The sequence below is a fragment of the Silurus aristotelis genome, assembly GCF_946808225.1.
Source record: "Silurus aristotelis genome assembly, chromosome: 1".
Lineage (NCBI taxonomy): Eukaryota > Metazoa > Chordata > Actinopteri > Siluriformes > Siluridae > Silurus > Silurus aristotelis.
The window spans coordinates 4,284,271-4,296,770 of record NC_139574.1 but is presented as its reverse complement, the minus strand read 5'-3'; the positions used below and the strand labels follow the sequence as shown (position 1 = coordinate 4,296,770).

The 12,500-nt window shown below is 41.0% G+C and overlaps 1 protein-coding gene across 2 annotated transcripts in view; it reads left to right on the top strand.

Annotated features, from left to right (window-relative positions):
* vav3 (vav guanine nucleotide exchange factor 3) overlaps nucleotides 1-12,500 on the top strand; it is a 103,625-nt gene that overhangs the window by 55,926 nt on the left and 35,199 nt on the right. For both annotated transcript variants that reach the window (XR_014534248.1, XM_083545720.1), the window contains exons 5-10: nucleotides 1,696-1,804; nucleotides 1,964-2,056; nucleotides 3,797-3,865; nucleotides 4,420-4,523; nucleotides 4,662-4,761; nucleotides 7,953-8,048. Coding sequence is in view for 1 of the 2 variants with exons in the window: in XM_083545720.1 (XP_083401846.1) it covers nucleotides 1,696-1,804; nucleotides 1,964-2,056; nucleotides 3,797-3,865; nucleotides 4,420-4,523; nucleotides 4,662-4,761; nucleotides 7,953-8,048 (571 nt within the window). In the remaining variant the exon portion in view is untranslated. The remainder of the gene's footprint in view (nucleotides 1-1,695; nucleotides 1,805-1,963; nucleotides 2,057-3,796; nucleotides 3,866-4,419; nucleotides 4,524-4,661; nucleotides 4,762-7,952; nucleotides 8,049-12,500) is intronic.

Genomic DNA, 12,500 nt, shown 5'->3' with positions numbered 1-12,500 from the left:
TATCTATCTATCTATCTATCTATCTATCTATCTATCTATCTATCTATCTATCTATCTATCTATCTATCTATCTATCTACTTATCTATCTATCTACAATAAAAACAACAAAACAGGTATATAAAGATGATGGTTTCCATCAGACTCCTAAAGGTTTCCACTAAGTGCTTGTTATTACTGAACACCAGCAGGACCCAGAAAAACTGTTTATCGTAGTTTAATAAATTATAAATTAAAAACAATATAATTGATCATAAAGGAGTAATTTCATATCATGTGTTCCATCACACACCATCACACACCACAGCAAAACAATGCTAACCGTTATAGAAAATATGGCAAAATGGCTCTGAGGTGCTGTTAGCATAGAGAGACAGCTGTTTATGACTGTGTGTGTGTGTGTGTGTGTGTGTGTGTGTGTGTGTGTGTGTGTGCTCTCTTAGATGGTGTGCATTTGTAATTTGAGTAATGTTTTCGCAAGATTAGCTGTGTGTCTTTTATTGCTAACATATCACTGCCATGGCTAATCATGTTTGTTTAAGCAATGCTAGCTAGCAAGATTTAGAAAATCTGCATGTAGCTAGCTCTGGCACAGGCAGCACACAGCCACAGCTGTTTCACTCATATGGTGTGTGTGTGTGTGTGTGTGTGTGTGTGTGTGTGTGTGTGTGTGTGTGTGTGTGTGTCCAGATGTCCTGCTTTTGTAATTTGGATATTGTTTTCCCCAGATGTCTGTGTCCAATCTCTTTTGTGACTGTCTAGTCTCTTTGTGTGTATGTCCAATCTCTTTGTGTGAATGTCTAATCTCTGTGTGAATGTCTAATCTCTGTGTGAATGTCCAATCTCTATTGTGACTGTCTAATCTCTTTGTGTGAATGTCTAATTACATTTTGTGGATGTCTAATCTCATTTTGTGAACGTCCAATTTCTGTGTGTGACTGTCTAATCTCTTTTGTGTGAATGTCCAATCTATTTGTGTGAATGTCCAATCTCTTTTATAACTGTCTAATCTTTTTTGGGTTAATGTCTAATCTATATGTGTGAATGTCCAATCTTTTTGGGTTAATGTCTAATTTCTTTGTGTAAATGTCCAATCTCTCTCTGTGACTGTCTAATTTCTTTGTATGAATGTCCAACCTTTTTTGTATGATTGTCTAATGCTTTTTGTCTGAATATCTGTTCTCTTTGAATGTCAAAAAAATTTTCTGTGATTGAATGATCTCTTTGTTTGAATGTCTAATCTCATTTTTAGAATGTCCATGTCTCTTTGTGTATCTCTTTGTGCTAATGTCTAATTTGGGTATGTGTTATTTTATTTTACATTTTAGTGAATGATTTAAATAATAAAAAAAAAAGTATGGCTGTATTTATTGATGTCTGATCTCTGACTGTCAAATTTACATTTGTATGTGTGAGAGAAAGAGAGTTAAAGTCTAATCACTGACTGTCTGATCTCCTGTGAGATTGGCATGGATAATAAAAAAGACCTGAATGACTTTGTGGGTGGGTGTTAATGTCCGATCTCTGACAGTCTGATCTCCACAAACAATAGTGTGGATGATGAAGAAGACCTGAATGACTGTGTGTGTGTATGTGTTGATGTCTGAACTCTGACTAATCTAATCTCCAGTGGCATGGATAATAAAAAATAAAAAAACTAAACAACTGTTAAAGTCTGATCTCTGTCTGATCTCCAGTGAAAATGGCGTGGATGATGAAGAAGACCTGTACGACTGTGTGTATGATGATGATGGTGGTGGTGAAGTTTATGAAGACCTGATGAAGATGGAGGCTGGAGCTCCTCCTGTGAGTCACACACAGACTCCGCCCCCTACACCATCTAATATTGGACCCTGTTTCCTAAAGTGTGTGATTTGTGCTGAAACCAAATCTGTGTGTGTGTGTGTGTGTGTGTGTGTGTGTGTGTGTGTGTGTGTGTGTGTGTGTGTGTGTGTGTGATTACAGAAACAGGCAGAGACGGACATCAGGAGCTGTTGCTTAGCAGAGATCAAACAGACGGAGGAGAAGTACTCTGAGACACTGGAGTCCATTGAGAAAGTACACAACATTACACAATACTACACATCCACACAACACAATACAACGTACACTACACAATACAGTACAACACTACACTACATTTACATTTGCGGCATTTAGCAGACGCCCTTGTCCAGAGCGATGTACAAATTGACTACTCTACACAACAATACACAACACACTACACAATGCTACACTACAAAAACTACACAGCACTACACTACAACACTGCATTACACTACACAACACTCCACTCCACAACACTACGCAACACAATACTACACAACTACTAAATACAAAAACAAACAAGTACCAGTAAAATGAATAAACGGACAAGTAAACAACTTTTAAAAGAACAAACAAACAAACAAACAAACAAACAAAGAAGTACCGTATTTTTCGGACTATAAGCCGCTACTTTATTTCCCCCGTTTTGAACCCCGCAACTTAAACAAAGAAGCGGCTAATTTATGAAATCGTCCTGTGTTTTTCCCGGTTTCACAAACTTCAAGCCAAAAAACTGAGACCCATAACATTAGACCAATGAAATTTCCGAACGTAAACGAAAAAAACGCACTTCACCTGTGTTCTGAGCTGCACGGCATCGGGAGAAAAAACTTCCACCGGTGGCTCACGACGTTGACAAAAGAAAAACTGAAAGAAATGCAGTGGTACCCTGACCTACGAGTTTAATTTGTTCCGTAGACGAGCTTGTATCTCAATTTGCTCGCACATTAAATCAGTTTTCCATACTGAAATTGATATTCCATCTAGCAGCGGCGTCTCGAGCTCGTACCTCAATTTTTTGCTTGCGTAACAAAGCAAAAAAAATCGACCGAGTGACCGCTTGTACCTCGGAAAACTCGTACATTATTGCACTCGTAGGTCAAGGTACCACTGTAGTTGTGAAAGGAAGGAGGAAGACTGTGAACAATGACTTTCTTGGTAGGTTACTGTTTAGATACATGCCGTTGTAACGCGTTGAGTCTGGGTGAAGGAAGAGCTCGCTAACTCCAGTTACAACAGAAATCATATAAGCACAGACAGGTTTCCAAACTCGTGCTTTTTTATTTTTTTGGCAACAGTGTTACGGGTTAGTCAAAGAAACATCTGAAAATAATAAGGACATATTCCTCGGTCTTGCACACATGCAGTAATACTGGAAAAATGCAGTGACAGGCTTTTCCCAAAATACCGCTCTACTCCTAATGGAAGCGCAACATACTGCATTTAGTTCATCAACTTTAGTAAAGTTCATCAGTGTAGACACCTTATAGACAGGTGGGGCTTATTTATGTTAAAAAAAAAAATCTTTGTCAAATTCAGTGGGTGCGGCTTATATATGGGTGCGCTTTATAGTCCGGAAATTACGGTAAACAAACGAAAAGAGTGAATAAATAAATAAATAAATAAATAAATGAACAAACGAGCGATAAACAAATAAAAAAGAACAAAAACAAATGAAGAAATGAACGAGTAAATAAATGAAAAAACAAATAACTAAATAACTAATAAATGATGAAATGTTCTCCAAATAAAATAAGACCCGCCCCTTTCTTACATAAACTCCGCCCTGTTTATAACATACAGTAACTTTGAAAGAAGCACTGAAGTGTGTGTGTGTGATTGACTGTTCCAACTTCATTACAGTTTGACTGTATGTTTCTCTGTAGGCGTGTTATTACTCTGACAACGATCATTAATAACGAGGAACTCTATCGAGTAATCGTTCTTCTTGTTCGTCTCTCCTCAACTCAGTACTTTCTCCGGCCGCTGGAGCAATTTCTCTCATCGTCCGAGATCAACAAGGTGTTCATCAACATTCCTGTAAGTGTCTTTCACACCATATGACCAAACATGTGATTAACACCTGACCATCAGATCAGTGTTTCTCTCTAAATCATTCCATAGTTAGTTCTGATGATAAACTCCACTCTTCTGGGAACATATTTAGGGGTTTTCTTGTAGAGATGGGTAAAGTCGGGTACTGATGGAGGTGAGGAGGTGAGGAGGCCTGGGGTGCCGTCAGTCTTCACATTTATCCTTAATAGGGACGAGGTTCAGAGCTTTATAGTAGGAGATTACTGCTTTATTACCTATTATCAAATCTCACGTGTATAAATGTGCACTACTTTATCTCTGGGTGTGACTCCGAACAGCAGGATTCCAGATTTAATATAAAACAAGGAGGAAAATGAATCCACGGCTAAGTGTGAGATCATTCACCAGATACAGCATTAAAATGCTCTTTGCTTCACCTCGGAGGAACCTCCATAATGTAGGCTCAGGTTTAATGATAACTCACACTCTGCTGTGTGTGTGTGTGTGTGTGTGTGTGTGTGTGTGTGTGTGTGTGTGTGTGTGTGTGTGGTTTAAAACAGGACTTAGTGAAAGTGCACAAGAGCCTGCTGCAGGAGGTGCAAAACTCCATCAGTCACCAAAGTGCCAGTAACCTCTACCAGATCTTCATCGATCACAAGGAGAGGTATAAGCTCACACTCGATTGAATCCTGATTCAATCCTGATGTAAAAAAATGAATTTTTCATTGTCTTTCGTGAAGATCGATTCACTCAAACCACTGAGGATTTGTTGCTGATCATCATCGTGTCATGGTTCCTGCAGGTTGCTGATTTATGGAAAGTACTGTTCCCAGGTAGAGACGGCCATCGCGTACTTGGACGAACTCTGCAAAGAAAAGGAGGATGTGAGACAAAAACTAGAGGTCAGACACTTCACAAAAAACACCCATGTGACACCCGTTCAAAAAACAGCTCATTAGATCGGTTTGTTCCCAAAAGTTTGTGGACACCTCACTATAAAACATCCCGGAAGTTCCACATTGAGTCCCCATTTGCTGTTATAATAATCTCCATTCTTCTAGATGTTCCACTAGATTTTTTTGGATTTTTTTTTTTTCATTCCAATTTCATCTCATTAGGGTTGAGGTCAGAGCTCTATAGCAGGAGATCTTCCAAACCTCCAACCCATTTAAAAACATATCTTTGTGGAGCTCTCTTTGTGCACAGGGTTGTGCAGGAACCGGTTCGGGTCTCCTAGTTCACGTGATTTCACGCTACTGCATCCACATACATCCTATACAGTTGTGTGCCTCTAACTTTTTTAACAGCTTGGAGAAGAACCACACATGGCTGGAAATGTCAGCTTTACAAACGTGAGACCAATGTTACATGTTAGTATCATTGCAGTCTGATTCTGCCCTCTGCTGTCTGTCAGTGGTATTACAGCGCCATATTTTTTTATACCTTCTCGTTGTTCAGTGCAAATAATAATAAAAACTAGCAATGTTTTATAGAGTTGATAATTGGATTATTTGGATAAGTGCCCCAGCAAATATATCTTGTCCTGTGTACTGGCATGACCTCTGACTTCCAGTTTATTCTTACACATATACATATAAACACATAGTACTGTGCAGAAGATTCACGTGACTGTGAAAACTTGATCAATTAACAAACTGGAAAGTAAAGTAACAGAAGAGGAATCTAAATATAATCAGTATTTGGAGTGACTACCCTCTGCCTGCACAACAGCATCAGTTCTTCTAGGTACACATGAAGGAACTCAGCAGGTAGGTTGTTCCAAACATTTTGGGGAACTAGCCAAAGATCTCCCCACATCCTTCTGTCTCTTCATCTAATTCCAGACAGACTTGATCATGTTGAAACTCTGTGGAAGCCAAAACCATTACCTCCAGGACTCCTTGGGACACCATTAATCCAGACCACATCTCCAATATCATTTTCAGAAACGCAGTATTGTATTTTTCCGCAGCACAGTTCCTCATGTTTATGTGCATTGTTGAGTCCCTTAGACTTGTTTGAGGTTCCATGTTGGAGGTTTTTGCTTTTTGTCCACAATTCTTTCATGGAGACCACTTCTAGCCAGACTTCTCCAAACAGTAAATGAAAATACCTGGGTTTCCTAATGGTTTCTGCCGAGGCTTTGGACATCTGATGTTAAAGGGAAGTAAGCATGATGTGTTTTAGTTGAGTTTCCTGGGGCGTCCACTGCATCTAGAGTCCTCAACATTTCCCATTTCTTTGTGCTTCTTCAAAATAGCTTGAACTCATAGCCTTGGAGCCACCTGCAGTAAAACTACCACAGTCTCAAAAGCTTAAACGAGATTTCAGGAGACAAGCAGTTACTGTAGAAGAGCTGGACAGGGATGTAGAAGGTTCTTGAACCATCAGCAGGACTGGAACATGCTCCTTTGTGCAAGGAAGAACAGGGTAAATGTGTCTGACCAAACAGTCAGAAACAGACTTCATGAGGGTCGCCTGAGGGCCAGATGTCCTCCAGTGGGCCCTGTGCTCACTGCCCGTCATCGTGGATCTCGATTGGCATTTGCTATAGAACACTAGAATTGTAAGGTTCACCACTGGCACACTGTGCCTTTGTTATGTGCCTGTATTATCGTTATGACCGGTTTGGTAGTGGGTCTGTGATGGTCTGAGAAGGCATATCCATGGAGCGAACACAGACCTCCACAGGCTACACAACAACAACACCCTGACTCTGAATCCTTGGACCCATTGTCAGACCCTATGCTGGTGCAGTGGGTCCTGGGTTCCTCCTGATGCACGACCGTGCCCAACCTCATGTGGCGAGAGCGTGCAGGCCGTTCCTGGAGGTTGAAGGAACTGATAACATTGACTGGCCCCCATGCTCAGCTGACCCAAATCCTATAGAATACCTTTGGGACATTATGTTTCGGTCCATCCGACGCCACCAGGTTGCCCCTCAGACTGTCCAGGAGCTCAAAGATGCCCTGGTCCAGATCTGGAAGGAGATACTCCATGGCACCATCCTTTGGCCAAAATACTGAGTACCATTTTGAGTTGCTGCAATGAAATTTCAGCAAAATAATTTTTTCACTCTGATTTTCGGGATGTCTTTGATTTCAGCCCCCTGTAGGTTGATCATTTTCATTTCATCAAACGCTGTAGCATCCTTTCGTTCCTAACACATTACCCAGTCCATATCGGTATAGGAATCCGGCATGTTTTTTTTTTTACCATTGAGATCTGAGGTGTTTTCAAAGTGTTCCTTGAATTATGTTTGAGCAGTGTATATTTTCAGATGTCCTTTGTAAAACTTCCTGAACCTTTGAAGTCTTCTGCGATCCTTCCCATAGGACACTGTTCTTTTGACCACTAGAGGTCACAAGTGTTCACTTTAATCATCTAGAAATGACCCCACAGACTTCAAAGCTCTCACTCTTTTCTCTCCTTCAAGTCCTCTGTCTGTCTATTGTATCTCTCTCTCTCTCTCTCTCTCTCTCTCTCTCTCTCTCTCTCTCTCTCTCTCTCTCTCTCTCTCTCTCTTTCTCTCTCTCTCTCCTCTCTCTCTCTCTCTCTCTCTCTCTCTCTCTCTCTCTCTCTCTCTCTCTCTTTCTCTCTAAATCTCTATATCTGTCCTTGTAGCAGCCTTTCTCTCTTTTCTACTCTTTCTCTCTTTTTGTGCCTGTCTGTAAGTATCCTTCTCTCTGTCTATTTCTCTCTCTATTTGTTCGTCTCAGTGACTGTGTCTTTTTCTCTGCATGTCTTTCTTTCACATCTTTTCCTCTCTGTCAGGTTGTGTCTATACCTGAGTGGATAAACTCTTCTCAGATTCAGGTTTCAGATTTCAACTACTTCACTGGTAGTATAAATATGAGTACAAAGGGAAGGAAAGAAAAACAAGAGCAAGAGACAGGAGAAAGAAATAAAAAGTAAAATACAATATGTGAAAATAAACAGAAGTTGTGCAATGTACATGAACGAAAGGAATATGAATAAATTGCAATAATATCATTCTCTCTCTGATTTGATTTGATTGTTCCCCCTTTTTTCTCCCTTCAGATTGTTGTGTTGAAGATCAGTAACAGTGGTGATGCTCCGTGTGTGTTCTCAGGTCTGTTCCAAACGAGCAAACAACGGCAAGTTCACGCTCAGAGATCTCCTTGTGGTGCCGATGCAGAGGGTCCTGAAGTATCACCTGCTTCTTCAGGTCAGCTGTGTGTGTGTGTGTGTGTGTGTGTGTGTGTGTGTGTGTGTGTGGGTAAATTTCTTTGTACTTACTTTAACCATTACAGTTATTACAATTACACACATACACATCAACACATATTCAATATAACACACACATACACACACACACACTCACACTCATCTATATATATATATTACACACACACACACACACACACACACACACACACACACACACACACACACACACACCAATTAATAATTATTATTTATTTATTATTGTACACAGCTCTATGCATGAATCAAAAATAAAAATCAGCCACTAGGGGCCAGCATCCTCATTCAGTAGCGTGTGAGAAAGTGTCTAAGATGTGTGTGTGTGTGTGTGTGTGTGTGTGTGTGTGTGTGTGTGTGTGTGTGTGTGTGTGTGAGAACGAGAGAGGGCAGTCAGTGTGTTCTGGCATGAATATTTCACACTGAGGCTCTCGCTGTCTATCAGACGTCACATGCAGTGTGTAGTTTATCCTCTGTGTGACTGAGCCATGCCGAGGCCTGAACATACACAAGAGCACCAGACTGTGTGTGTGTGTGTGTGTGTGTGTGTGTGTGTGTGTGTGTGTGTGTGTGAGAGAGAGAGAGAGAGAGAGAGAGAGAGAGAGAGAGAGAGAGAGAGAGAGAGAGTACGGTGTGAATACTAATTCATAATTTTTATCCGGATTCTTTGTTTTATAGAACACACACACACACATACACACACACAGACACACACACACACACACACACACACACACACACACACACACACACACACACACACACACACGTGACGGCTCGTATGTCCAGCTCATGCTATTATACTCTATTCCTCCGGCGTCCGCCCGTCTCGCTCGCAGATCGGCCCACCTTCCTCCGACGTCAGCCCGTCTCTGCTTTAACCTGTTTCTCTCTACTATACTTTATAGTGCTGATCTCTCTCTCTCTCTCTCTCTCTCTCTCTCTCTCTCTCTCTCTCTCTCTCCTTCTCTTTTTTCTTTCTTTTTCTGTCTGTCTGTCTCTCCATTTGTCTGTCTCTGCCTTCGTCTCTGTCGGTCTGAGTTGCAGATTCTTTTTCTCTCTCTTTTTGTGCCTCTACCTGTCTGTATGTATTTCTCCCTCTTTCCCTCTGTCTTTGTGTCTTTCTTTCTATCTGAGTGTATGTCTCTATTTCCACCTCTCCCTGTGTCTGTCTGTCTGTCTGTCTGTCTGTCTGTCTGTCTGTCTGTCTGTCTGTCTGTCTACCTCCATCCCTGTCTGTCTTACTTTTTATCTTTGTTTGTCTCTTTCTGTGTTTGTCTGCTTTCCTGTCTCTCTTTTTACCCCTCTGTCTGCCCTTTTTTAAAATCTCTGTATGTCTATTTTTCTGACTCCCTCTTTGTCTGTCTCTCTTTCTAGCTCCCTGTCTCTTTCTTTCTTTGTACCCCCCTCCCTATTGGTCTGTCTTTCTTTCTACCTCTGTTTGTATCTCTCTGTGTTTGTCTGTCTTCCTGTCTCTCTTTTTACCCCTCTTTCACCTCTTTCTGTATGTCCCTGTTTTTACTTCTGTCTTTCTTTTTACCCGTGTCTGCTTTTTCTGTCTGTCTGTCTTTCTTTCTTTCTACCACTTGGTCTGTCTTTGTTTGTCTCTATTTCCACCCTTTTGTCTTTTTTATATCTTTGTCTGTTTATCTCTCTTTCCGTCTGTCTGTCTGTCTGTCTGTCTGTCTGTCTGTCTGTCTGTCTGTCTGTCTGTCTGTCTGTCTGTCTGTGTCTGTTTGTCTGTTTGTCTGTCTCTCTGTCTGTCTGTCTGTGTCTGTTTGTCTGTCTGCCTTTGTCTGTTTCTGTCTGTCTGTCTGTCTGTCTGTCTGTCTGTCTGTCTGTCTGTCTGTCTGTCTGTCTCTTGCTTGTGGTCTCTGTTTTTGACATAATGTGGAAGTAGTGCAAAAATGTATATCACAACACTTTTCAAAATGATACCAGTTTCACTGTGTATGATGTCATTTTTTTCCACGCATGACTGCGTATTAACCAAATTTTTTACTGATTAAGAGGAAATACTGCAGTAAATTGTTATATATCCCTATTTTACTGCCATGATGAGTGAATATTGTAGAACATTTCCACACTAGTATTACAGGTTTGCAAGGCCACACAGAACGATGCTATTTGAGAGGTGGCGCTCATGATTCTAATAAAGTGGGGGAATCAAAATGCATGACAGCTGCAGTCAAAATACAGAACCTCATTTTTTCACAAACAACTTTAAAAAATATATATCTTTTGTAAACCAACTGGCAACTACACAATGTAAACAATCCCCTTCCCCAGTAACTGCAAAGTTTAGACTTTTCTACCAACTGAACAGCATGTGGAGGCAACATGAATACATAATATCTTACAAAAAAACAGAAAAGGTATGCAACCTGCATTAATAATACAGTTCCTTCAAGATCAAGCGGAGGTTCTTCTACACTGTGTTCAAGTCAATCTGAAAAAATATATAAAACACGTGAACTTGGTGAAGAATTCTTTACCATCCGAACCTTCATGAAGCCTCCCGCAAGGTTCGGTCTTTGCTTCCACCTGCAATATTAAAGTTTTGTCTCGCCCGCAAAAGTCTGCAGGTGAAATATATCAGTAGTTTTATTTTAAGTGCACTTACGGCTTTTTCCTGCTATTCGGCTTTTTACTTTCACTCGCTTCCCTTTTCAATAGGAATGAAAAAGAGACGGAAAATGAACAAACGTTTCGTTTTATTCAAGTTACACGACACACACACACACACACACACACACACACACACACACACACACACACACACAAGTATTTTACCACACACACACAAGTATTTTAGCGCGCATACGGGTATTTTACCGCACACACACAGAAATATTTTACCGCTCACACAAGTATTTTGCCACACACACGCATTTTACCGCACACACAAGTATTTTACCGCACACACGTACACACACAAGTGTTTAACCGCACACACACACACACATGGGTATTTCACCGCACATACACAAACAAGTATTTCACCGCATTCACAAACGTGAGTATTTCACCGTACACACACTAGTATTTTACCACACACACACACACAAAATTGTTTTACCGCACACACAAGTATTTTACCGCACACACAAGTGTTTTACCGCTCACACAAGTATTTTAAAACGCACACAAGTATTTTACCACACACACAAATATTTTACCGCACACACACGTATTTTGCCGCACGCGTAGACACACAAGTATTTTGCTGCACACTTGCATTTTACCGCACACACACAGGTATTTTGCAAATTTGCAAAAATTAATTTGCCGCACGTACACGGGTGTTGTACCACACACACACACAAGTATTTTATCGCACACGCGAGTATTTCACCTCACACACACATATTTCACTGCACACGTGAGAAATATTTGCGTAAACGTGAGTATTTTACCACACACACGCGTTCCCAAATTCATATTGAACCAAAAATAAAGAAAGGTATTCGTTAAGAACCGGGAAACTGCCCAGCACTGTGTAGAAGTGATGATCAGGAAACCCCACGTATCAGCAAGAAATCCCAGCATGCTTTGCTTTGCTTGTTGTTAAGCCCAAGATTCCCTCCTTTTCTCCTTCCCTCCTTCCCTCCTTCCTCCTTTCTGTCTCTGAGCAGGATAATGAAAAATAAGATGTGTGTGTCTCACAGGTGATAATAATACACACACACACACACACACACACACACACACACACACACACACACACGCACACATATTCAGTGAAATTCAGTTGCAGTTTGGGTGGCAATCTATACAGCTGGGCCAAAAGGAAGCCATTTATCAGCCGTACACACACACACACACACACACACACACACACACACACACACACACGCACACACACACCTGTTTATCCCTCAGCGTGGCCTTGATACCTCGTTTACTCCACCCAGAAGCAAGAATGCAATCTCACACTCCTCAAAAAATCTTATTTCTCATTTCCATTCCAAAACGCTGACACTGAGATATCGTGTGTGTGTGTGTGTGTGTGTGTGTGTGTGTGTGTGTGTGTGTGTGTGTATGTGTGTGTGTGTGTGTGTGGGTGGGTTGGGTGTATGGGTGTGTTTATGTTTATGCATAAATGTGAAAAATGGAAGCGCATGTTTATGGAATAAAAAGATATCGTTGTGTGTTTCCATCAACCCCTGCGACAAGATGAGGTTGCGGGCTCCGTCCTGAACCGCCACTCCGCTTCTGCTCAGGCTCCGCCCTCTTTCATCTGTATCTTTACTCACGTAAACATTTTTGTGCAGAGCCGCGATTCGAGTTCATACGTTTTTTTTTTTGATTGATAGACTGTACACACACACACACTACACCAAGGTCAAAAGTATTGGGACATGACTTTTTCTTCTATATGTGGTTCTTTTCCAAAACTGTTCCCACAAAGAATTGT